Source organism: Vulpes lagopus, chromosome 1, assembly GCF_018345385.1.
Source record: "Vulpes lagopus strain Blue_001 chromosome 1, ASM1834538v1, whole genome shotgun sequence".
In the NCBI taxonomy this organism is placed as follows: domain Eukaryota; kingdom Metazoa; phylum Chordata; class Mammalia; order Carnivora; family Canidae; genus Vulpes; species Vulpes lagopus.
Window position 1 is genome coordinate 140114607 of NC_054824.1, and position 27540 is coordinate 140142146.

At 43.0% G+C, this 27540-nt stretch overlaps 1 protein-coding gene across 4 annotated transcripts in view; it reads left to right on the forward strand.

Moving 5' to 3' along the window:
• Nucleotides 1–27540, forward strand: part of SETBP1 (SET binding protein 1) — a 362710-nt gene that overhangs the window by 179922 nt on the left and 155248 nt on the right. For all 4 annotated transcript variants that reach the window (XM_041744020.1, XM_041744008.1, XM_041744017.1 and 1 more), the window contains exon 3: nt 1868–1921. In XM_041744020.1, coding sequence (XP_041599954.1) covers nt 1868–1921 — 54 coding nt within the window. The remainder of the gene's footprint in view (nt 1–1867; nt 1922–27540) is intronic.

The following is a 27540-nucleotide window of genomic DNA, read 5'->3' on the forward strand; positions in this document are numbered from 1 at the left end:
TAGTTTTGGATTTAAATCCCAATACATATACCACCTGTGTGACCTAGAAAATGTTGTTTATCTTTCATTAAGTCTCAATTTCCCCATCCATAAAGTGGAGATGCTTTCTATCTCGTGTGGCAATTGTAAGGTTAAAAATGAAAAAGTGTTTTAAGCAACAAACACTTTGCTGGATGCCCAAGCAATCTTCGATGCACAATGTCTCCTAACTCCCTCCATCGTGCTGGATGTATGCCGTGGCTGGCATGAGCAGATGCATGGGGAGCTGGGGCGGGAGGGGCGTCCCTTGTCCACTTCTTGCAGCTGCCTCACCTGAACCTCCTTGCCTGCTGCCTTTCCATACGCAGGGCTCAGTTCCAACTGCATCTTATCTCAGTATCCACCACCACCCCCCCCCCCGACCTTTCTTGCTCTATGCACACGCAGTTTGGTGCTTACACACCACTACCCTCTGCTCACATGACATATACATATCTAATCTTCGACCAACCTATAGTTCCTTAATGGTGGGGACTGTCTTACGATTAGGCGTGGCCCTCCATGACTAGTCAAGTACCCTAATGGCTTGTTGCATGGCTCTTTCATAACAAACAGAGGATCCAAACTGGCTGTCCATCAGGAGTAGTGCCACCTTCTCTGGGCACCTTCAGTCTGGGGAACCTCGCCCTCAGGACTTGGGGTGGGGACAAAGGGACAGCCTGTACATTCCCCACCTCATCTCTGCTCTTTCCCGGAGTTAACACCACTTTCTGTATCATTTTTGGCAAAATGATTTAGAGGGGCTAAACAGCCCAGTTGAGCTTTCCTGAAGGCAGCATGACCCCCTCTCTTTCTTGAACCAAACAAAATATTGTTACAGCAAACATGAAATCTTTCCTATTTTTCGCAAACGCTCTCCAGGCCTAACAAAGCTAGCAGTCACACTCCTTGAATCAAAATAAGCATCTGCCCTTTTTCTCTTTATCCCACAATTTCCCAGCATTTTTGAACAACAATAAAATATGTGATTATTTTAGTAATTAATCGTATGCTTCTATTTAGTGCTTTCTGGAGAAGATGCAAAAATATCAAAACATGAACTTGACCCTTTAATATTGATTAAACACAGAGGCACAGAAAATATATAAACCTGACTCTTATTTTCCAATATTGTACATGGCAGTTTGAGGCATAAGCTATGAACACCTGAATAGTATATAAGATCAGAGGTAATATACAGTGACAGGAAGCTGAGTCATGTGTAGGTGCGTAAAGAGAAGGGTTATTTTTACTGGTCTGATAGAAGAAGGAGAAGGAGAAGGAGGAGGAGGAGGAGGAGGAGGAGGAGGAGGAGGAGGAGGAGGAGGAGGAGAAGGAGAAGGAGAAGGAGAAGGAGAAGAAAGGGGAGGGGAAAGAGCAGGGGAAGAGGAAGAAGCAGGCCTCCCAGAGGAGGTGGTCTGTAACTGTCTCTTTAGCTCGTGGTATCACAGACTACTTTGGTAGTAGAAAGAAAGTCAGGGACCTTCTCCCAAAAGAAGTGTTACACATCTGTAAATTGGTGCATAATTATACTCACAATTTTAGAAGTTTGTGGACCTCGCGGTGTCCACACAGAGTCCCTGATCCGTGATTTACAACCCTTAGTAGAATTGGTGGCACATAGAAGGAGGGCCGCAGAGGGAGAAAAAGTCAGAGGTGTGGTGGACACAAGATGAGAATGCTGTTGGGTCTAGGTTCCTAGCCCAGAAATACCACATTTGCCTTTTGTGATTCTGCTTCTCGAGCTTGGGAGCTGGGCGGTGGTGAGTCCATTCCTTGTGAGTTGTCCAGTGGATACTGTGCACAAGCCTAGAGAAGTATCACTCAGAAAAACTTTGTTCTTTTCCAGCTCCTCTCAGCCAGTGACCTTGCAGCCAGTGACCTCAAAGGATTTCAGCCACAGGTAAGTCCACCGAGTCCCTTTGTGAAGCTTGGGAGAGTTGAAATGCCCCATAGTTTGGTTGTAAGCAAACAACATTGGAACCAGGACAGAAACTCCCATAATGGATCTCCAGTTTTTCTGACAGTCTGACGCTTTCAACCTTGACAGTGACCTGGTAGCTTGTACTCTGGCTGCAGCTACCCCTCGTGTCATGGCAAATTCAACCTCTTTCTGCTGTCTCTCTATGTTTTATAATGGCGGGGGCAGGGGTGGAATGTAAGCCAAGATGGCTGGAATGCATGGTGGTGGGCAGCCTACCAGAGGAAGAGGCTAAACCAAGCAGGTAGAGGTCAGGGTGGGGCTGGCGTTCACCCCGGTACTTCTCTTTTTGGGGACAGGATACTTACCTTTCTGAACTCTCCATGTGCAAATGACTTAGAGTCAAGGTGTGGCAGCCACGTTAGTCTCAGACTCTTGCATAGGCAGATGGTTGTGTTTTGCTGATCATGGGCAGGAAAGAGACCACCATTATCTCTGGCCAGAATGTGGTTTGGAGGTTGTCATGGGCAGACCACAGGACGGAGCAGGCGAGGGCTCTCTGAGAACCTCCATGGCGGTGGTAAAGATGGAACAACTCTACCCTCCCTATCTCTGGAAGGAGATTACTGTCAATGAAGGAATGTAGAAGCCTCAACACACATACACAGCAGACACACAGAGACCCTTGTGTTCTCTAGGCACCCCAGTGGAGACTGAGCATATATACAGAAAGAGGTAAATCCAAGAGTGACAGCTGTGGTCCTCCATCCCTGGTCCTATCCCTCTTTGGATATGAACTTTGCTGTCACTTTTCCAACCCGGCACCTGCCCTAAGGACCCCATTGTTCTCTGCCTTTGTGGGGAGATACCATGGCTCAGGACACACAACTTTGGGGACAGAGCAAGTAATTCTCTAGTAGCAAGCATTCCCTATATTTGGTAATGTTTTGTTCTTTATATCAGTTTCATATGTGTGAGCTCACCATGCCCTCACTACACTTCTATGTGGAGTATACCCTGTGTGTCCCCTTATGCTGCAGGGGCACAGAGGACCCGGGTCCTGGTAAGAAACGGCCTCAGACCACACAGGGAGCCGAGGACAAGAACACAGAGTGAAAAGCGAGGGCTTAGAGAGAGAGAATGCACAAAACAAAGGGCTCCGAGGGAGAGGCAGAGATGAATCCTCGCACCGTTCAGGGTGTGGTGTCCGTCTGTTGATCTTTGTTGATCCTCTGTTGATGCAATGAGGTTTTAAAAATAAGTAACCAGCAAGCCTTTTGGCAACTATTGACAGCTGATAATCACTTACTCACATATTCACACAAACTTCCAGGGGAGTGAAGGGAATGTGAAACGAAAGCATCAGAAAATCAACATTTACCCATACCCTGTCCACGGCCACGCTCACACGCAGTGGCATCCCAGCTAAAGATTCATTTTTCCCTGAAAATGTATAAAAACAAAGAATAAATAAGGCTTGTGCAATGTTTTGTGGCTTGAAAAGGCACATAGTAGAGACTGACTTTATGGAAGGGGCATGTGGATGTGTCTGTGTGTGTGGTTTTGGCATCAATTCTTTCTGAGGTGGTCACATTCTTTCCATGTCTGTTGAGCCATATTTCTAGATAGTAGATTTAAAGGGAAATGTTAAGGGAAGGAAAAGTTAGGTATATCTGAGGTACCTCAATGATGTTTGAGGCCATGATGCTAGAAAGGCAGCTCCTGTACTCGCGCAGATAACCCCACAGTAGCTGGTGCAGATGGCTCACTCCCCTGGTTCTGTCTGACCTTTCCACATTATTCCATTTGTGTGTCACTCCCCTGAGGCTGGAGACATAAATGCATATTTTTCACTCCTCAGGATGCGTGTTCCTGAGGCCAGGAAGCCCAGGGAATCTTGTGGCCAGTGCGTAATGCCCAGATCAAAGTTAATTCTCCAGTGTTATTCCTAAATCAAAAAGGCCCGGATGTGTCTCGAGTCAACACCACCCTTTTGGGTGCTTTTCCGAACAGGAACAGAATGCTGCCCACATGCTTTAGGCTGCCTTCTCTCAGCCCCACTGCACCAAATTGTCAGCTTCTGTTGTTATTTTCTGCTTTTGGTTTCAGCTGAAACTGAGCCCCACGCATCTTGATGTCTGCAGCAATCACGGACACGTTCCCTTCTGGGAACCGTGGCAGACGTTCAGGAGGGGACCTCACTGAGATGCCTGAGACCCCCCAACCCCCTGACTTCCCCCAGGGTCACTGCAGTGGGGCCTGTCAGATCCCATCAAATTCACATGTATCAGGGGCCTGTAAAGGGTTTTCTTTTCCTTGGTGCCCGTTCAGGCTGCAACTGCTTAGGGAAAAGGGACATCGTTTCCTCACTGATCTTTGACGGCTCTTAGCTTTGAAAGTGTGGAGCAGCAGCTATACTGGACTCTGTACTTTGTGGGTCCAGATGGAGAAGAAAAGGATCAGGAAGCAACTGTCTGTCTTTCTGTCCATGACTGTTGGTTTGTAAAAACACCATGCCATGCCTGGGAATAAGGACGTTACTTCCAAGGAAGAGCCTGATGGTGGATGCTAAGGTTTCAAGGTTTGTAGGATAGGAGTGGATGTTCTTCTGGGCTGGTGTGCTTGTCCTCTGTGCCGCACGGGGGAGACCTGTCCCCTAGGGTCAGGCCTGGGCTGACAGGTACCTACCATTCTCAGCAAGTTTTAAAGGCACAGGTGGAAAAGCTTCTGCAATTTACATCTAAACCCCCCAGACCCTTCTCTTCCATTTGGTTCCCACCTCAAACACATCTTTATTTTCCATTATCCTGTTCTTTTGCCTTTTGAAGGAACAGATACAGTGAGTCTCCTTTTCTTCTTGTCTTTGGATGGTTGGAAATGAGGATCCTCATCCCTTTTGCTGGACCATCCCTCTCCATCCCCCATGAGAATAAAAGCAGGTGTCTTATTCCTATTTGTAAAATCCACCAATTGTGTGCTTTCTCCTTCCTTCCTTCCTTCCTTCCTTCCTTCCTTCCTTCCTTCCTTCCTTCCTTCCTTCCTTCTCCTTTCTTCTTTTGCCTAGTATAAAAGCTATTAAGTATTCACTGTAGAAATTTTGGAATGCGTGAAGGGAGTCAAAAGGTACAGGGGATCCCTGGGTGGCGCAGCGGTTTGGCGCCTGCCTTTGGCCCAGGGCGCGATCCTGGAGACCCGGGATCGAATCCCACGTCAGGCTCCCGGTGCATGGAGCCTGCTTCTCCCTCTGCCTGCGTCTCTGCCTCTCTCTCTCTCTCTCTCTCTCTCTCTGTATGACTATCATAAAAAAAAAAAAAAAAAGGTACAAACTTCCAGTGATGAAACAAATGAGTCCTAGGGATGTAAAGTATGGCATTGTGACTGTAATTAGTAACACTGTGTATTTGAAAGCTGCTAAGAGACTAAGTCTTAAAAGTTCTTATCATGAGAAAAAAATTTGTGACCTGTGCAAGTGATGGACATTATTTAAAAATATAACTTAAAAGAGAAGTCTGAGAAGTACAGAAAAACATAAAAAATCTCCTCTTACTCTACCTCAGAAATCTAGATAATGACATTTTGGGGTCTTACAGTCTTTGTTGTTCATCGATATGTATGCATCTATCAGATTTTTCAAAATGTAGTATCATATTTTATATGCTTTTTGTTACCTTCCACTTTGCATGCTTTCCATGGCACTGAAGATTCTTCTAGCAGCTGGCTATTTTGGTCTGCTTGCTGGTCCTGTCATATATTTACCACTTCCCCCTTGCTAGATGTCACATTACTTTTGCAGGCTGAGATTTCCAGGAGCAACCCCAGGCAAATGCTGAATCTACTATCCTCATCTAGGATACAAGGGGCATCCAAGGCTTCTTGGCACTTAATTCTTTGTTTCTCAGCTCCTGCAGGGATGAGAAGACTTTTTTCTTCTTTTTTTAAGATTTATTTATTTATTTGACAGAGAGGGTGAGAGTAGGGGGAGGGGCAGAGGGAAAGAGAGAATCCTCTAGCAGACTCCCCACTGAGCGTGGAGCCTTATGCTGGGCTCAGTCTCAGGACTCTGAGATCATGAGCTGAGCTGAAACCAAGAGATGGCCGCTCAACTGATTGAGCCATCCAGGTGCCCCAATGTGAAAGCTTCTTAAAGTTTTCAGTGGAGTGTCCATGTGAAGGCATCCTTGGGCACTTGTGTGCACACTTACAGGGGCCCAGGTAGGGAATGTGATGAAAGAACAAGAAAAAATAACATGGCATGGGCCCACACGCACTCAGATGCAGGGTTTCACATGTCCAGCCTCAGTGCTGGGGAAGTGAGCTTGAAAAGATGCATTCCCTGCAGAGGAGAGGGCCCACTAAAGCACTTGGCTCTCACCTATCTTATAGACTCCCCATTGTCTCAGACCAGAGGAGGATACTTCTTCCAGAAAAAATGGAGTTTTACTTCCAGTATGTCTCATTATAGGATTTTGTGGGGCAAGTGGGCTAGCTGTCTTGTCAAGGGTAGCCAGTTTTTAAGGAATTTCCAAGATGTCTATTGCTCTTATGGCCAAGGTTATATTGTCGTAGAAGGTGAGAAGAGAGTACATCAAGACACACAGGAAGACATTTTTCAGTGTCAAAGAAACAGCTTTCTGTCACTGAATTGCCATTTTATTCAGAGGCACCCATGGAGACCTTTATGTGGGGCTCCCTGCTGTGCAGACGCTTCCCCAGAATTTGTCAGTTCTGTAATGTTCTCCCACTGATGCCAGCTTTGTGACCCTGGGAAAGTTACCTCATGTCTTTAGTCCTTGTGTTCCTTATCAAACAAAAAAGTTGTGTAGCTTTATCTCACAGATAGTTGTAAGGATCAAATGGGACAATGTTGTGAAAGCAGCCTAGAGTGATGCCTGCCACATGCAGTGAATTCAATTTTTTCTTTCATTAGAGAACTATGGGTTAAATTATTTAAAAATTCAGGAGAAGGAGACAATGTGTCTCTATAGAGCAAGCGAGGAAGTCTTCCAGGTAGAGGTGTAATTGTGTACCTGGGCCAAGATAGTGCTAGTGAGGTGGTGAACTTATTCCAGGGCTGGGGAAGGCTGATGAGGTGCTTGGGAGTGTCCTGGAGACCTGGAGTAGAGAGAAAAGTTGCAAATTAAGTTGGAACCAAATTGCAGAAGGTCTTAAATGTCTGGGGAAAATGGTTGGATTTTTTCAAAATTGAACTATTATTGAAGTTTTCAAGTTTATACCAAAGTAAGTATAATAAACCTCCATATACTACCCAACTTCTATTATCTATTATCCAACTTCAGTGGTTTGTTACTACAAAAGCCCTGGCTTATAGCATTTGCTGATTTCTGTGGTATAATTATCCCCACCATGACTAATTCTGACAGTCAGCTTTCTGGGGCTGATATGATTGGTTCCCAGCTCACTGCTGGGCCAGCTTCAATAATAATTACCATTGCCATTTGCCAATCTTACTTTATGTATACTCCTATAGATAACCAGTGTTGGTCCATCTGTCATCTATCTATCTATGTATCTATATAATTTTGTATGTATATAATTAAAATTTTAAGTTTGGGGGGATTATTTTTTAAAAATTCCAGTCATCGGGGGGATCCCTGGGTGGCGCAGCGGTTTGGCGCCTGCCTTTGGCCCAGGGCGCGATCCCGGAGACCCGGGATTGAATCCCGCGTCAGGCTCCCGGTGCATGGAGCCTGCTTCTCCCTCTGCCTGTGTCTCTGCCCCTCTCTCTCTCTCTCTCTCTCTCTCTCTCTCTGTGACTATCATAAAAAAAAAAAAAAAATTCCAGTCATCATGTTATTCTACTCATAAATACTTCAGGAAGCTTCTCTAACTAATAAGGGTTTTAAAAATATATATTATATATAGTCATAGTGTCATTATCACACCTATCAAAAGTAACAGTAATTCCTTAATATTTTCTGATAGCCAGTCCCTACTCAGATTTCTTTGATTATCTTAATATGTCATTTTACAGTTGATGCATTTGAATCAGGATCCAAAGTTTAGATTTAATAACCCATCTGAAGGTGGGAGCTGGTGAAGGTTTGAGGCTGGAGAAGAGCCAGTGCCATGAGGGGAGAGAATTACCTCATGAGTAGCAGGTTGAACGAAGTGAAGAAGGAACCCAGTAATGAGACTGTGCCATGGGATGTAGGTCTGTGAGACTGTTGCTGAGGGGTCGAATGCCAAAGAAATTTTGGAGGGACATTCATTGGAGCCGGCAAGTACTTCGCTGATTGGAGAAATAAGGATACCATTAAACAAAAGGGGTGCCCGGAAAGAAGTGCAGGCTTAGAAACTCCAGTCGATTAAGAATAATTATGGTCCAATGTTCATAGGAGGAGAGCTCTGTCATCCTCAAACAAACCTTGCTCCATTTTCCCCAGTCCTTACCATCAGTTCTGTTCATACATCATCAGAGGGTAGAACCATCTGCATAATATCCTGGGCTCCATGAGTCCTAACCTGGAAGTTTTTAATGCAAGAACCCCAAATATTTTATCAGGAGAAGCTGCTTCTTAGGAAGGTATGGCCATGGAGTTTCTGAGGAGGAAGATATCCTAAATGAGCACATTTCCAGAGAAGGGGCCATGACAGTGGCCTAGGGCTGCATGATGTTCTATGTTTTTGATTACTGCAAACCAGTGCTCCTATCCTGAGAAGTAGCTGGGCAGGTTGGAGAGTTAGAGTTCTCTCCCAGGTACTTTCTTGTTAGCATTAATCCCTGGGTTTCTAAGTTGCTTGTCCTTCTGGATTTTCTGGAGCACCCAGCCCCTGTTGGACACCATAGGAATTGGTGTGAATACACGTTCACCCTGCCTTTGGTTGACTGTATGTGTGACAGGTTCTTACTAGGCATATACTACATGCCAGAAAGTATTCTTTGAACCTTATGTGTGTTACCTCATTTAATCTTTACAACATCTTTGTGAAACCAGCAAAAATATCATCCCTACTTTACAAGCACCAAGAAAATAAAGTCATAAAGCCCTAAAGTGGCAGAACTGGGATTTGAAGCCGGGCAGTCTGGATCAAACTTCTGCGACCTGAACCACTTCTGCTGTGTCATTTTGAATCCGAGCTTATCCATGCTGCTAAGATCAGTCAAACCCTCAAGCCCAGACTGACCACTGGCAATACATGCGCAAACAGCCTCATCTTCTCTATGTACGTTCTGTTGAGTTTTCTCAAACTTAGCCAGGTTCCAGGCAGTTGGCACATCTCAGAGTAGTAGAGGGCATTGCTGCATTGCGTGGATTTCCATCCTGGCAAAGAATTTCTGTTCTCATCCCTGTCCTTCCCAAATGCCCAAATACACAATTGTGAAGGTTGTCACCCCTTCTACAGAGGAGGGAACTGAGTTGAGGCAGAGGGAGACAATGTCATCTTTTGTCTCAGACACACAGCAAGGAGAAAACAGGTTGGCTTGTTTTGAATTTGCCACAATGGCTCCTTTGCCATTTGGAGAAGAATCATTCTGAAGCAAGACAGTACGTAAGGAAGTCCCACAACTGGTCCTTACTCTCTAAACCTACCATTTCAAAACTGAAAGAGACCCTAGTGAGCAGTTAGAGGAGTGCTTCTCCCCTTGAGGGAAGGTGGGAGTAGTTGGCAGGACTTGTAAAAACTACGGGAGCCGGGTCTCAGCCCATTCAGTTAGTCTTGGCCCAGATATTGATATTTTCAGAAGCTCCTCAGGATCTAAATCAACCTTCTCATTTTCTAGATAAGACTGCAGCACAGAGAAAGTCTTAAAGGGGAGGGAAGGTAGAGGCCCCACATTCAAATACTGTCTCACCAGTGTCAGAAACATGCCATGGGCTTCCCATGGCCCCACATCAGGACTTTAGCCAGGAAGAAACTGCCATCCAGGCAAAGGAAGCACTGCTAAGCATGGATTCAATAAAGCCTCTGCCTATGCTCTTCCTCTGCTGTTTTCATTCAACACTTGAGACTTGCCCAAGACTTTAACCCAGCAAGTGATAGAGTTGGGTTTCTAGTCTCCTCTGCTACCTAGACATTCTTTCTGGACCCAAAAGATATATACCTTAAAGATCTGTCTTACAACGCTACCCTGAGTGCATTTAGCTGGGCCCCACACCACATCCTTGATGTCAGGAGCTGAGTTGATTTTCTCAAGATCTTTCTTCTGGCTTGCCTTCTATCAGCCACTGTGAACCTTTGCTCCTTGATTCAGCACTATTCAGAGTGTGGGCTGCAGACTCATGCTGGCCTGTCCAGTGTGTGTCACCAGCCCATCATGAGATGCATCTAGAAATGGAATATTTAGAAACCTTTATAGCCACTTGATGTTTCCATGACACCCAAGCATCCTTTTCCTACTAATTTATCTTTATAGTATTTTACCAAAGTAATCCTACAAAAATATGGGTCAGGGTAAAAATATCTGGTCATTCATCGATAATCATTTGAGAAGCTCTGTTCTAATTACACAGTTTCCTAGTTTTTATCAAAAGGGTAGGATCTAGACTCATTTTTCTTTGCCTTTTTTCTGTGAGCTCATGTGAATATATGTGTATTACAAATAATATTCCCCCCTCCTTTGCCCTCCTTCCCCAAAATGGCTCCACCTAAAAAGGTATCTTTCTGTTTGTAGGATACCTACACAAAACGTGGATCTTTTCCCATAATTCCTAAGACAACCCACTTAATTACTTATCTTTCCAGACATGGGTATCTATGACAATAACAGAGCATCCTTAACAAGAATGTTTTGCTCACGGGCATATACCTACCCCATACTCAACTGACACTGTTACTTTTCTTATATGAAATCATCAGATTCATACAACAGGTATAACTTTTGCACTCTCTGCCTTGACAGTGTTTTTAATGTTTTGTTTAAACACACACACACACACACACACACACACACACACACAGCATTGGCATTTGGTCCTGGAGAAAGAAGTTCTCCAGGTGTTTCCAGAGTGTCTGGCATTTCAATGGAATATTCTGAAGTCTTAATAAGTTCTCCTGGGATACTAAATCTCTTTAGACTTCAGTGAATATTTTGTTTCTCCCAAGATGCTCTGACCTTCTGAGGGCCTTGTGCAGGTGGGCCGAACTTAAAACAAACCTAATATGCAGAGGTTCACACCAGGAAAATTGATAGATGGCAGGTGGGTGTTGGGAAAGGAGGGGTTATTCTATACAGAAAGTTTTTCCACTTTATCAAAGGAATCAGCTGAAGTTATCCCTGCTAGCATATTCAAAAAATGACTGAGTCTTTCAAAATCTGATTTAGGCTCAACTTCTCAGAATAGAAATATAAACAAAGTGAGGCCAACCAGTGGGGATTAACTTTGAATAGGATTCTCTTCTTTCAACTGTAGTCTTCGTGTCTAAAACAAAAACAAAAACAAAATAGAAAACTTAGCAACAAAGGTATAGGATTGGATGATTTCCATCCTTCCTTGAGACTCAACACATTAATTACTTTCTGACTTCTTCCACTGTCTCCATGTTTCTGGTTTTCTATTCTTGTTTTTCTCTCCAGTCCTTTTGGTTAAGGGGCTGCAATGGGAGCTTCTTAAAAATTGCCCTGTCACTCTGCTTAGAGTCTGGGGCCTGGGGTCATTGATGTTTGATGATGTATCTCAAATATGTGTTTGTTAGAAGTTTGAGTCACAGTGTCAGATTTCCCCGTGTCTAGATTTTAAAACAATGCATCATTTTGTTCTTTATATTTTTAGATCTAGAAATGACTCACATGCAGGAAATGCAAATTCACAGACCACCTTAGGACTTGAAAGAAGGTGTCGTCCTCATATTGCCTTTAGCAGGATATTTTCAAGCCTGCCTCATGAGAAAGAAGGCCCAGACCTCCAACTCACTTTTAAAATTCTTTCCAACTATACTGTCTGGCTCATATTTCAGCCCTCTTGTCCTGTCACCCATCTACCCAACCCATTTCCTACCACCTTGTTCCAAACAAAAGGGATCAATTGAGAGATGTCAAGAAACCCCCTACCCCCTGCCCTGGCAGGAGAAGGGCCCGTCCTAGTGAAACAGCTTGCAGTCCTCAAACAGCACCTTCCAGCCATCTGCTGGCTTGTGTCTGGAAGCCGTATTAAGCCTGGAAACAACCTCCACCATGGTTTTCTGGTATTTCCCTAATAATGTTCATCTCCTTCCTCTACTTTAGCTCTGCACGTGAGTTTCCTTTTGCATCTCCCACCTTCCTGGAAATCTTTGTCAGAACCTCTGGCAAAACCACCAACAGGTATCCCAAGCCAATGATGCATGAAACAGAAAAGCTTGATGTGATGTTGTTATCATCTTTATTACTGTAAATAGTAAAAATGGGTGCTTATTTAGCCCATTTAGTAGGTCTGCCCTCTACTAGCTGCCAGACCTCCACAAGTTATTTCACTTTTCTGTGGCCCAGATTCCTCACTAGTGAAAGAAGGGTACCTATCCAATGGGGTTTTGGGGAAGGTTGAATAGATAGGCCCAAAGGATAGTGTCTGGCATCTGGTAAGCACTTCATCAGTGTGCACTAACAGTGCTTATTACTCTTACAAGTTATATAATTGGAACTGACCCTGGATGGCTCAAGTCCGGTTTGAACACAAATTGCAACTCTAGGCTAGAATTTGGGATTGCTAAAGAATTACATGAAAACCAAACAAAAAATCTAGACCTCTCCTAATCTTTTCATTACTTTTTTTATGATGCTTGCCAATCAAAGGGAGCAATGGCAGACACTCTGGCCCTGAATGAATGACCCTAGAAGGGGAGGGAGGAGGGTAGAGATGGACAGGAATGGATAATGGATAGAGAAGGACCATTGGCTGGGAGACAAGAACATCCAGAAGTGCTTCCTTCTTTTAGCACCCATGGCACTTTCTGAATTAACATCTCTCTTCCCCATGGAGAAGAACTAGCTGTAAGTATTAAAGTGATTTTAAATAGGTGCATCTGGCTGGCACAGTCAGTTAAGCATCTGACTCTTGGGGTTTCAGCTCAGGTCCTGATCTCAGGGTCATGGAATCGAGCCCTGAGTCAGGCTCTACACTCAATGCAGAGTCCACTTGGGCTTATCTTTCTCTCTCCTTCTGCCCCTCCCCCCTCTAAAATAAATAAATAAATATTTTTAAAAAATGGTCTTGAACAAAAATCTTGAGCTTTTCCAGCCACCAGAGTATTGCTTCATCTGAATCAACCCCCTTGGGTCCAGTGATCCTCAGCATAATTCTGAATATCTACCCTGGCACTGTGTAGAAGAATCATAAGCACAGTGCCTTATTGCCCAGAAAAGTCAGTGAGGAACTGTACCAAAGGGCATTTGGATGGGGGCTGTTCAGAGAGACTATGTTAGGGCTCAGGGATTTGAGGGCATTTTATATGATGACTTTCAGATCCATAAATTCAGTTGTTTCTGTATTAAAAGTGAGGCAAGGTGTGGTTCAAGGAGCATGTGGGTTCTAGATTTTGTGGGCCGTCAGACTGACATGGCACCTGTAGAGGAGAGCTACCCTGGCCATAGAACTCCTGTCTCCAGTAAACAGTTTATCACTTACTGGGCAAGTGGCTTGCTAATGGAAATGAGAGGTCTGTGCCCAGATGCCAGCCTTGTCAGTACTGTAAGCAAACACAGCTGGCTAAATTTGGCTTTCCTGGCCTTCTTCTGGGTAGCAGCAGAAATGCCAAAGTGAGGAATGGGGTGGGGGGATGAGCATCATATAAAGGAAAGAATCTACATGCTTCCGACAAAAAGTATGTGCTCAGTAAGTGTTTGTAGAACCCATTCTAGGCATGCATATGTGTATAGCGAGGGTGTAAAGAGATCACCCGAACAAAAATGCATATATCCAAATCTTTGTATTTCTCTAATGCCTTCTAGCCTTGTGGTTATAATGAAGATGTCTTCTATTATTTGTCTGATTTTTGGAGCTACCAAATGGCATGAGCATTCTTTAGTATAGCCAAATCTTTGGAGGTTTACTCATCTCTCATTGTTGTTTTATGGTCTAACTGGAGTGTTCAAGTAGCTCTGGAGTTGGGACCAGAAGTATGTGGCTTTGAATTAAATCGAAGTTTGACAACCCGCCGCACGCCCTCCGCCCCCCACCTCCTGCAATACTGGCATCTTGTGATAGGAGAGTAAGGCATGGAGTCCGTAAGAGAAGTGGTGAGGGTAGAGAAAACAGAAATGCCTGTGAAATCTCAGCCTGCAGGCGTCTGGAGAGACAGCGCGTTTCATTCTTGATAAACTCCAGCAGAAAAGAGCAATCAGCCAAACGAGAGCTGGACAAATTAAATGGCTGAGTATTATTTCAAAGGAGAGCTTGGGCAGCATCAGAAATCCCCCATCAGCTGTAATAACACCAATTACTTTGCCGATTGCAGATTCCACCGTGATGTGTGTAGTGCAATCAGGCGTCGGACTCTTGCAGGGGCCTGATGGGTTTTGTTTACCCTGAATGTGCATTTGTAGAGCATCTTTTGCACCCAAAGGCTTCAAGCTCTGAACATACCCCCTCTCAGTCCAGATTCACACAGCTGAGGGAGATTATCTGTGAGATGGAGGCGGGAGCAGCCTGGGCAGGCCAGACCCAGTGCCCCCCTCACTGGAACATGCCCGGATTTAAATACAAACAGCACAGCTGGGTGTGGTAGTTCTTAGTGAATGCGGCGATCTCCAGAAAACCTGTCCAGATTACACAACCAGTAAATAAATATATTTTTCCTGATTACAAGCAAGGCTTCTTGGCATGTTGGAGCATTGGACAGATCACCATTAAACAGTAATAACAAACATGAAGCTCTGGGAGACGAGAACTCGCCAAGAGTTCATTAAGCCTTAAATACTGACGAATGGGGGTGCAGGGGCCTTCATCGTCTCCCTTGGAGAATCATTTGGTTGGATGTCAAACATACAGATCATTTCAAATATGAGAAGAGATTGTAAGAGAGAAAAATATCCCTCCTCCCCCCGAATATTTTAGCAAGGGAAATAAAATTTGGAGAGTGTACAGGAGCATTCATTTTCTAGTTACATTTGGCTCTGTAGAAATTAATGGGTGTGTGGCTCCAGCTACTTTGGGGAGTGAGCTGTGATTCTCCATTTACACTCCCAGTTGAGGAAGACGCTAATCATGGGCATTTACTGAGCGCTTTGGCCTGATTGACAGCTGGAGTGGAGGCTGGATCTGTGGCTGCTGGGGGTGCAGACGAAGAGCTAAGGGCTGATTGGATTCCACTTGTGCTCAGCTGTCATCTGAGGCCAGAGCCTGGAGGAGAATGGGAAGCCATTCTCTTCCCTCTGCTTTGTGAAGAGCAACCTTTGTGTCATCATATATTTTTTTTTAACCTGCCTCTTCCTCCTTCTTGACTACAATAAAGGTCCCTTAGCCTGGGGAAGTAAGGATTCTCCGGACTTCAAAGACAGCTGCCGGTGACTCCCAGAGAGTGGCTCTGGGAGCTCACCAAGCCCTACCTCTCCCAGCTGCTGCTGGGGGCTTCCTGCCCACAAGACCAGCATTGGGGAAGGGCCCATTTTAGATAGGAAGGCAGATGTGGAATCAGGTAGGGACAGGAGATAGGTCCCTGGGATATCAGGTTAACATGGCCTGCTTCTGCTGTGGGCTTTAGCAGCCTGGCAAATAATTCATTCCAGGAGTGTCTTGTGTGTGTGAGTAGGTGTATGTATGCACACACATTCACATATGTGTGTATATATGCTTGTCCCTTCTAAAAAAGGTACTTCAACCAGTGCATTTGGTTTGACACCAGCCTTTCTGCAGGTGGCAGCTATTTAGATAATGTCCCTGGCTCTCAGATAAGAGGCAGAGCTTGTCTCCTGCAAACCCTTGGGGACAGCAGTGGTCCTCAGAAATCACCAGATAACATACAAAGCATTAAATGGAGGTGTGGGCATCAAATGGTGCCATGTGTACTCAGCATCAGCAACTCGACAACCAATGGCAAAGGAAGTTGCCACATCCAGCCTCCTCATCAGCATGACTTGGAAAGGATTCAGGAATCTGTCTTTGGGGAGATCATTTATCCCCAGGTGAACTCAGAGGACAGCTCTGACTTGGTGACACAGCCAGGAGTGGGGTGCTCCTAGATGCAATTCATCAAAAGTAATCTCGGTGGGGTATGATTGTGTGTCTGCCCCCTGAAGGCTGGGCCAGTCTCAGAGTCACTAATATGCCTCAGCCATGAAACTAAACTCTCCTCTTGGAACAAGTAAACCATCTCCTATCTTCCTCTATATCTTTTTCTTAATGCCACAAACCATCCAGCATGTTAAGGAACGTGGCTCTCGTGCTGGTCATAGTGATTCTACTTTTCCTTAAACCTCCACCAGTCTTGGAAAACTCTTCAGAATGTTTGTTCATGTTTGAACTCATCTTCACTAGGTAGAGGACCATCTACCAAAAGTTGTGGCCAGAGAGACTTTTTAAAAAGGTATTTTATTCCTCGCACTTGTGAAATTAGTGGAGTTAGGCTCTAACCCCATATATAGGCTGCGAATGATAAAAATAGCTTGTATTTATGTAGAAGTTTTATATGCCTTCTTGAGCACCAGAAACCTGTGAAATAGGCAAGAGGTAACTCCATTTTACAGAAGAAAAGTAGAGGCAGAGGCAAAGAGATTTGCTCAAAGTCTTCAGCTGCTTAGTGGTAAAGTGACAGCAAGGGTTCACCCATGACCTACAGATTCTGAAACCCTTTTGTTCTTTGCTCCCTTGTCCACAGACATAAAATGGCAGGATAGCTGGTACTGTTGACCCATAAATGCATTTCTATGCATTTCTGTTTTACACAGAGAAGACATTTACAATCTCTGCTAATTTGTTCCCCAACAGAAAACTAAAACCAACGGGTGTTTGTTGAAAGATACATCTTTCCAGTTAGGAAGAATTTCCTAGTGAGGGATGGAACTTACCCTGCTGTGCTTAGGCAGTGCCCCATCTCCAGATGCTTTCGAGTGGCACCTGAAAGGAAGGCGGTATAGCAGAGGGGGTTCTGCAGGTGCAGGTCCAGATGTGAGATCTGAGACTGCATCTCAGCTTCAACACTTACTAGCTTTGTGATCTTGTTTAAGTTAGATGACCTCTCTGAGCCTTAGATCTCTTACCTGTACAATGGAGGGAGCAATACTCACCTAATCCGATGTTAAGAATGATTAAGTATGCATGTCAAGGACCTAGTATTTTTCCTGGGATAGAGCATTTTTCTTAATACATGTGACTGTGAGACCTCTCAAGCTTGGTGTTCCTCTAAGACATCACCTTCTATGTGTCTCTTTCCCTGCCGCCCATTGTACAGGTGAGGAAAGTCAGCCCCAGGACGTCCGTCCAGTGGCAGCATTGAGAGCCAATGGGCCACAGTCCTTACTCCTGGATATTGAGGCCCAGAACTTTTTAAAACTCACTTTAGATTCAGAAACCAGAAGAGGGCCGTTGGAAAATTGGAACTGGAATCCCTAGCAACTGAGTAATTCAAAGTATACCATTATGGAAATAGTTTATATGTTTGCCAAAAGATGATACATGAAAAATGTGTTAGTGAAGATACTCTTGCTCTAATAAACTTCTTCCAGTCCATTATGCTAGACCCTCGTGGCATCTTGAAGAGGTCCTTCCAAAAATATGGTAATATGGGTAATCTGAGTCTCTCTGTATAAGTTCAGTGATTATGTGAGTGTCTCAGTTTCTTTGTAGCCTCAAGATGAAAGCTGAGCACAAGTGGAGTCAAATAAGCCATTAGCTCTTTGTCTGCACACCCAGCAACCATAGATATAGCTTCCCCTCCAGCTGTCAGCAGGTCACATGTCCCAGTTTCCTTACCAAATGGAGGAGTGTGATGCCTTAGAAGTATTCCTCTAGCTCTAGTATTTTAACCCTTTTCCATTCGATCCCACTCTATCCCATCCTATCTCATGCCATCCCATCCCATTGCCATCCCATCCCATTCCTTAGAGATCAGACTTCCAGAGACTATAAAGGATATAAATGAAGGTTTTAGGAATAGGTACAGCTCTGAGGCATCTAGGTGGCCCAGTCAGTGTCCGACTTAACTCAGGATTGTGATCTCAGGATCATGAGTTTGAGCCCTGCATTGGGCTTCATGCTCAGTGTGGAGTCTGCTTAAGATTCTCTCTCAACTTCTCGCTCTGTCACCCCACCAGCACTGTCTCTATTGGATAGGTATAGCTCTTCCGTAGCTCACTGTTTGGGATCACTGACACCTTGAATCATTACTTAATCTGTCCAAGAGGTTCCTTGACCCACTTGGATGAAAATCTTTGCCTTTCACTTTTTGGATGCCTGCATATTTACCCAGTTGGATATGTACTTTTATATTCATATGTAGAAGTGTTTTTGATTTAAAATTAGAATCTGTAGCCCTCGAGTCTGCACAGACACTGTCTGTGGTAAGAGCCCTGTCCCCTTTCAGGTGTATTTGAGTCCCTTTAAGCTTCAGCACCCATCAGAACTAGGGAGGAAACCTCATCTTCAGGAGTTTCAGTAACTTAGAAAATACTTCTTTTGAAAGATTATTGGGCTGTACATTTATTATTGTTGTTAATTAAAAGGATGCTAACTATTCGGTTTGATGCCCCACATAAGTGACAGCTTTTCTAAATCTCCCAAAGAGTTTCCCGTTATGCACCTCCAAAGTGACCCTCTAATTCCCGATGAGAGATCTTCCACACTGAACTTAGCAAAGACCCTGGTTTGCAGTAGACTCTCAGGAACACTTGCTGACTGAATGAATAAATTGGTGAATGAGTAAGTAGTGGTCACCATGTGGTATTTGGGAAGACCTTGGAGCTGGTGTGAGATTGAATTCGGTCTGAATTTTGTTCTTCCTTTTAGTAGGTGTATGATCTTGAGAAAATTATTTAACCTTGGGTTGCTCCTTTGTCACATGGGGACATGAACTCCCTTTGAGTGCTATTAGAAGGATTAGAAACGACCAATGTAAACTGCCTGATACAAGGGAGGTACCATTTAAAAGAAGGCTTTTTAAACTCCCCTACCTCACGCAGTGCCTGGCACCCAGTGAACCCTTAGGAAGTATTTGATGACTGAAGAGAGTCTTGCACCATTCATCTGAGGCCATGAGTCACTGACATACAGCAGTCACACCTCCTTCATCAACTGGGTTGCTGTTCTCAGTCGGGGAAGTCCCTAGTCTCCTGCTTGGCACATTGGTCCAGCCAACCAGGTGTTTATAGCTCTGTCTATTTTGAGCATGAAAAAGATTACTTGGGAATTCCCTTCTTGAAAAGACTAGAGACTCTTACTCTTATGGCAGAAAAAGCAGCTCCAGTAACAAGATGACAGAGCAGAGGGCTTTTTCAACTGGGGCTCAAGTGTGAGAAAGCAGGGTGGAATGTGCAAAGGCTGAGGCAAGGGCTGTAGCAGGTCTTCAGGATAAGAAGACAGCAGCAAGCACTGGCTAGGATCAGTTATTCTAGAGTGAACACCCAGGATGGATAGAAATCTTGGACCACTAAATACAAGAGAAGGCACAGGCAGAAAATACAATGAGGCAGTGGCCAGCTTTGCCCAGGATGCCCAGGACTTATCCAAGTCAGGAAGGAACAGATGGATGTCAAAGGCCTAATCCAAGGTGGTCAGATGAATATCACATAGAGGAGCAGTGGCAGGACATCCAATTGCAAGTATCGGGAACGCAGGCTCCAAAATAATAAGGGCTGGGTTGGAAGAAGGTAGGGTTCTTGGGGCCAACAAAGGAGAGACAAACTAGAAAAGATCTGAACCAACAAATAGAAGAAATCATTTTCTGGCCTCAATAAGGAACTTACGCATTAGAGGAGAATTCAGTCTCCATCCTAGATGACAGCGTCCCAGCCCCTTCCTTCATAGACAAGTCCAGAGTGGTCCTATTCTCTACCCTGGAAGATGATAAGTTTCTACACCAAGCCTCCAGAGAGTTGAATTGTATGGGTTTAGCATGCAGCCATGCACTTTAGTTGATGAGAAATAGAACTAATGAAACCCAAACCAAGAATTACATCCCTTTCCGAAGCAGTTAGCTCTGCCTGCATGAAGGTGTGTTCTTAGCAGCTCATCAGATGTCACATATAGGCCACTTTCAGAGCACACTCAACGGTTTTGTTTTGTTCAGATCAGTGCTTGGAGGAACCTTTTTACAGGATCCTCTGATACAGTGTTCGAAGCTGATACAGTTCTCTCTGTTCTTTAGCTAAAGATTTATCTTCCCTAAAGCTTTATGAATTGAATTCATACCAAAAGGAATAGGCTTCCCATTGGTGAAAAATAAAAAGTTATATATCAGATAAAGGAGCTTTGTGCTTTTATTAAAACGGTGACAATCAGCCTGTTCATTTCCTCAGACTTAACCTTGTCTACTCACGGCCTAATACCCCTCTATTATGTTTATCCCTTGTGTTGACTTATATGAGCAGTGACTGTCATTGACATGGCCACTGAAGATTAATAACATCGATGCCAGTGACAGCTTGCCCAGGGGTTTGGAGCATAGAAACCAATTGATAGTAAATTGGAGGTCCAAGAAAAAGGTACAAAGAAAGAGGGTCTAGAAAGAGTTGACAGCCAATCCTTCCTGGAAGTCAAGTCAGCTGACTGCCTTTGGCTTAAACCTTCTGCTTGGGGACTAGAGAAATGGCTTGATCCATGTCCCAAGTGGTGTCCACTCATACTCTCCCAGAGGTGTAAGGAGTCCCACATAACACCCCTGGCCACTCACCAGTAAGTGGCAGCTTCTCTCTCTCATAATTTTTTTATTCTGGAAGAATAACAGCCAGCTGATTTCATTTAACTGTAGGCTTAATTGACTTGAAAGTTGAATATCTTCCCTAACAAATTTTGATTTTTTCCCCCCTCTTACTGTAAAGCTGCATCCTTCCCACCTTTTTTTCCCCTTAGCATTTCAAAACAGAGATAAACAATTTTTCTGATGCTTTTAGGATTTCTCCGATTCTTTCATTAATCTCTAGGGGCCACAATAGGCCGGTAAAGGCTTTAAAAATGTTCCATTTTCTTGCCAAACTAGGAGGGAAAGAATCAAAAGGGGAAGTTAACTTTGTACCAAGATGTTCATTCTTCCCTTAAGAGCTTAAGAGCTGTCATTAAGATTCTTATTTATCATCCCTACTCATGTCCTAAAAACCAATAAACAACCAAAAAACGACTTGATCAGTTGATTTATACTGTTTTAATTCCCTGAAGAGCTCAGTTGGGCCCCAGTCATGTGGTAAGTGTACATAAGAAACGCTATCTTGCAATGCTCAAGTCATCATCTGCCCCAGAGACCTCGAGCATTGCTAAGGTGTGGCAAGAGTGACTCCTGGGTGTGAAAGCACTGGCTTTTCACTTAAGGAGCTGAAACTGAGATCCCCATTTTTTACATTCTGTTGTGAGGGTCTCAGCAGATTGCTACGTTAAACTCTTGAAGTAAGGCCTTGTGAGATATATATATATATTCCAGTGAGATTATATATATATATATATATTTTTTTTTTTTTCTAGGTATACATAGAAGGGACAGATAAAAGTCCTGTTAAATTTAGATGTCATGAATTCACTGCCCTCTAATGTGGAGAAGCTTCGTTCCATGATTTTGATAAATAACTGGCCTTGAGAAATTCTTCCAAAATTCCAACTTTTCCTGAGAATTTTCTCCCTCTTCATTGGATAGTATAGTTTCTCCCAGCATTTAATGGAGGATATGTTGTTTTACATATTCTTATTCCAGTAATTTTTTTATAAATTTATTTTTATTGGTGTTCAATTTGCCAACATATAGAACAACACCCAGTGCTCATCCCATCAAGTGCCCACCTCAGTGCCCGTCACCCAATCACCCCCATCCCCCTGCCCACCTCCCCTTCCACCACCCCTAGTTTGTTTCCCAGAGTTAGGAGTCTTTCATGTTCCATCTCCCTTTCTGATATTTCCCACTTATTTTTTTTCTCCTTTCCCCTTTATTCCCTTTCACTATTTTTTGTATTCCCCAAATGAATGAGACCATATAATGTTTGTCTTTCTCCGATTGACCTATTTCACTCAGCATAATACCCTCCAGTTCCATCCACGTGGAAGCAAATGGTGGGTATTTGTCGTTTCTGATGGCTGAGTAATATTCCATTGTATACATAGACCACATCTTCTTTATCCATTCATCTTTTGATGGACACTGAGGCTCCTTCCACAGTTTGGCTATTGTGGACATTGTTGCTAGAAACATCGGGGTGCAGGTGTCCCAGCGTTTCATTGCATCTGTATCTTTGGGTTCTTATGTGAAAAGCAGGATAAGAACACCTTTATAAAACATAGAGAGGTAATTAATTCTGTATGTTACTAGATTCTTCTGCCATCTAGTTTTTGCTGCTGTTATTCTCTGCCTGGTGAGGAAATTTTAACAAAATAGGGAAACCATTTCCAGAGGAATCTTGGAGCACTCTGAGATGTTTGTGTATATCCTATCAAAATGATATATTATCAAGTTGTTATTAGGACAAATATGCCCATTTTTCTCTGTTCTTTAATTTAGGGGATCCCTCAAAGTAACCTAACCCTGCAACTAGCAGAAGAAAGGTGAAGGGGTGACCTTTAGACTATAACTTATCTACCTTAAGTTTAATAGTACTTTGTTGCTTAAAAGGCAATTTCCTAATAATTGTTGCATTTAATTTTCACATCAAACCAGTAACCTAATTGGGTAATTGTTTTTATCCAAGTTTTAACACTAAGGAACTAAAAATCAAGAGCTTAAAAGATTCTCCCAAGCTCTAAATATTAGTTAGTGACCCTACTGGCTTGGAATTTACATGAGTCTTCTGGTTCCAAGTCTAGAGTTCTTGGCAAACACAAAATGCCAAAATGTTGACAAGAAGGAGAAGCACATCAGACCAAATGAAATAAGACAAAAGCACTATATGTACTCACTCATTTGGTCATCCATGTTTGATCTACATTTTATCACACATATTCAGTCAGCAAATTTTACTAAGTGCCTACTGTTGGTGAAGCATTTGAGGAAACTGAGAAATAGGCCTTCAGTCTAATGGGAGTCCTCATTTGTTTGTTTTCCTTCCTTAGACCTAGTGTTCAGGTGGAAATGCTCAGTTCCACCCTGTTCTCTTTGCAGATATGGATACAATCTTACACTATAGGCAATGCCCCTGGGTCTGCCAGGTAAAAAGGTGTGCGGAAGCAAAGCCGGATGAGTTGGGTCTTAAAGATAGAGCAGGATTTTGATAGGAAATGGTGGAGGATAGAACTTATAACAAATGTGTATTATATCTACTTTGGTCCAGACACTGTGGTGGACTGATTATATTCCAGTGCAATGCCTGGTGTCTTAGAGCAGAACAGACACAAAACAAGCAAGTCTAAATAAGTATAAATGCAGTGTTAAGTGCACTACTTCTTGCCAAGCACTTTCTAATCCTTTTTATTGTAATCCTTTTCTCCCCACCTGTTTTCCTCCTTCCTGTCCATAGGAGTGGGATAGGGTCTCATTATAATTTAATCCAACCTTGGCTTGAGAGGAAGTCATATAATGGGGTTTTGCTCCAGCTGCAGCTTCTAGACTTGCCATGTTTGGGTCTATTCCACTTAAGGGAAACAAGTAACTCTGCAGTTAACACAGGCTGTGAATGTCCTATTCCTGATATAAAACAATGTGTCTGAGGTGTCTGTGATTCCAATTGGCTATAAATATCAGATTTCCTGGGCTATTGCTTAGGCTTCTGTTTTTCCTTTCCCTGTTTAGCTGACCAATTCACCATCCTGCTTCAGAAATGCCAGAAGATCTTGGTTCTGTGTAACCGAGGCACATTTTTCCTCTTCAGGTCACATGTCTTTTCACAGAGATTTTTGTTTTAAATGTCTTGAGATGCGAACTGTGAAAGACAGTATTTTTGAACACTTGAACATTGCTTTTTGCTTTCTCAAAAGAGTTTGCACATGATCAACGAAGACATATTAATCAAACCCACCTACGAATTGAGAAACCCAGACTCAAAGCTGAAGGGAGGAAAAAAAAATTAAAAACAAACAAACGAACAAACAAAAAAGCTGAAGGGAGGAGGAAACCTTGGGTCCCTCTCAGTGTGAGAAAAAAACAGCAGAAATTAAGCTCAAATGTCTCATAAAGTGAATCCTGAACAATCCTTTTATATTCAAACGTTTTGACAGTTTTTAGGCATGAGAGGGAGTGAGCCGTTTACACGGAGCCCAAATTATCTCCAAAGTGTTTGTTTGCTATTAAAAGGCTGAAACAAAACAAAGCAAAACAAAACTCCCCTGGCTCTTCACTGTAGACAAGAAGAAGTTCTGTTGCAAAAGACCAAGCTGTTTTGTCAGTAGAGAGTCATATGGCTACCCAAGTTTTAATTTCTCCAGGAACTTTAGGGCTGGTCTTGTATAGGAATTAAGGTTGGGAAGTTAAATGTCTTCTGGAGACTTCTGGAGACTTTCTGGGTGGAGTAGGCAGGTGCAAGCCAGCATTGAAATAATGTCACTTTGCATATGGGCATAGCTTTAGGCCTTTTAAAGCCCATTTGTCTATGATATCACGTAGAATTTTAGCTCTGCAGAAGCTCTATCTGATTTGATCTTTCTACTAATTTAAGAAATTCAATTAGGCACACCTACTAGGTCATCTCATCTCTGCTGGACTATTTCCAGTGACGGAGAGCTTCCTGTTGGGCCAGGCAACTTATTTTGTGGCTAGACAGCTTTTATTGTTTGGAAATTAGTCTCTATATAGAGTTCAAATCTATTTCATTGAAACTTCTATCTACTGGTTCTATCGTAACTCCTACACACTAATTTGTCTTCCTCACCCACACAATAATTTTTCAGCCATTTGAAAGCAGTTATCAAGGTTCCCCTAAATCTTCCCATCTCCAAGCTAAATACCTCTTGTTTTCTCAGGCAAGCCTTAAATGATACAATCTCCATCTCCTTCTCAGTTCTGTTCACCTTTCCCTAGAATAGATTCTTCTGGTCTCTGTGATTCTAAACAATGTCCTCAGAATTTGGCACAGTATTTCAAATGAGCCCTGATCAGTGCTTTGTGATTGTTAGCCATATCCACTGAAATTTTCTACTTGAAACTTCTGCCATCTAGGATTAGAATGACTATTTCAGAAACCATTGCTAACTCAAAAAGAGCTTGTGGTCAAATGACATCACCAGTCTTGTTCCCAGAACAACTTGGAGTCATTTCTCCCCATTCAATTCCTTCCATCTTCTGAAAAACAAACAAAAAACCTAAGTGAACAATTTGGTAGTTAGAACAGATGCTATCACTTCAATTTTAAAAATATCAGATAACATTACTGACAGCTTACTAAAGGCCAAGCATTGGCACTGTTCTAAGCACTTTTTGTATGTTAACTCACCAAATCCTCAAAATAACCCTTGAGAGTAGATTCTGTGAATGCTTCACTTGCAAGATGAAGAAGCTAAAGCATAAAGAAGTTCAGTAATTTGCCCAAGTACATACAACCTGTAACTGTGGGAGGGGAGATTCAAGCAGACTGGCCAAGAGCCTTCATCTCTCTCTCTCTTCTTTCTTTCTTTCTTTCTTTCTTTCTTTCTTTCTTTCTTTCTTTCTTTCTTTTTCTTTCTTTCTTTCTTTCTTTCTTTCTTTCTTTCTTTCTTTCTTTCTTTCTTTCTTTCTTTCTTTTCCTTCCTTTATTTCTTTTCTTGGTTTTATTTATTTATTCCTGAGAGACACACAGAGAGAGAGAGACAGAGGCAGAGACATAGGCAGAGGGAGAAGCAGGCTCCATGCAGGGAGCCTGATGCAGGACTCAATCCCGGGACCCCAGGATCACACCCTGAGCCAAAGGCAGATGCTCAATTGCTGAGCCACCCAGGCATCCCATTCATCCTGCTTTCTAATTGGTGCAAAACTGGTGGTCAATGGGAATAAACTCTTGGTTGCTGGATGCTGGATCCATGTACTTTCTTCACCCCAATGTGGCCTTTCTGTAGTGGTAAAAAAGTCTTTCACTTTTGTTCTTTATACTGGATTTTTTTTTTCCAAATGGAGACTTATGATCCATTAGCAGATTGTGAATTTAATGTAGTAGGTTACTACTAGCAAAAGAATGAATGAATGAATAGAAAGAGGGAGGGGGTGGGGAAAATAAAAATGCATCACACTAAACAAATTTTGTTTCATAAAATTATTATTTTATTGTACGTGAAACAGACACATAATATACACGGCTATGTGTGAACAGTTACAATGAAAAATGCAGTTTTTCTTGTTCCTTTATGGTCTAAGCAGTTTGAGAGTTTCTGCCTTACGTATTGGACATGCCAGACTGTCCATGTCTTTGCTCCAAGGTTAAACAGACAGTGGGGCACACCTAAATTTCAGATCTGCATTCTTGATCTGCAGTCAGCGAGAACCTAAGGTGCAGGTAAGCTGAAAGTTGAAGCAAAGGACCTTCGAGAGCAAGGAGGTGATTGAGGACTGAAATTAAAAATAAAGAGCTGTTCTAATGACAATTGAGTTTCCGTTCAGCAGCTGCATAGATTCCTAACTCATCTCCTTAAATAAGTCACTGCTCTTCTCTGCAAGCTGTTTGCCAGAACCAGCCAGAGAATTCAGGAAATGCAACTCTCTTTTCCTCTGTGAAGCTTGGCAAAATGACATTAATTTAGCCAGCCGTGCAGGAAGCAATTGTAAATATAAATGTGTTTTACATATTCCTCCCAGAGGAGACTTGCAGTTTGCCTCCCTAGTAAACAGGGGATGCCTAGACTGATCATGTCCCTGGTGACCTTACACAGATCATTTTTTTTTCTTTTTACCCCTCAGTGTAGCACTGGCCTTAATTGAGGTAGTAATACTTAGCTTGTTGGATAGTCATGGAGTTTCATTTGTATGCGGGAAAGACCCCCTTGGTGCTCAGTTAGGAATCATAAGGAGGAAAAGAAAATTATTATGTTGATTAATTATAGGCATATAGAATTTCTGTCAGCTATGTCCACAGTGATATGTAGATTGTAGACTTAAAAATATTAACTCTCCATGGTTATTTCCAGAGTCATCTAAGGCATTTGGAAAAACACGTTCTCCCATTTCATTCAATTAAATAATGTATAGGAACGAATCAGGTGCGGTATACAAGTCTCCATGAATCAACAAAGGGCCATCAAGAGAATCTAAATGGATTTCAGCCACTGAGAACAGAAGATCATTTAGACCCAACCCACTGTTAAAAACATAAGTGAAAAATTATGATTTTACATCAGACACCATGGATAGAAGTCTTTATCCAAGTCATGGAGAATTTTGAAAAATTAAGACCAGCAGAAAATACCTTGAATTTTGAATCTATTTTCCTTCTCTGAGTTTGGTCCTCAAATGTAATTAGGTATTCAAGTGGTGTTCAGTCTTCTCCATGATGATGGTTGGGGTACGAATTAGCAGTAGCCTTTCACAGAGGAAGTGAAATGGCTGCCCTAGGTGCCACAGCAAGTTGTTGGAGAAAGTAGTTGGACTCACACATGAGAGTTCTTTCCACAACCCCACGCTGCCTCCAAGTGGGAAGGTGGCAG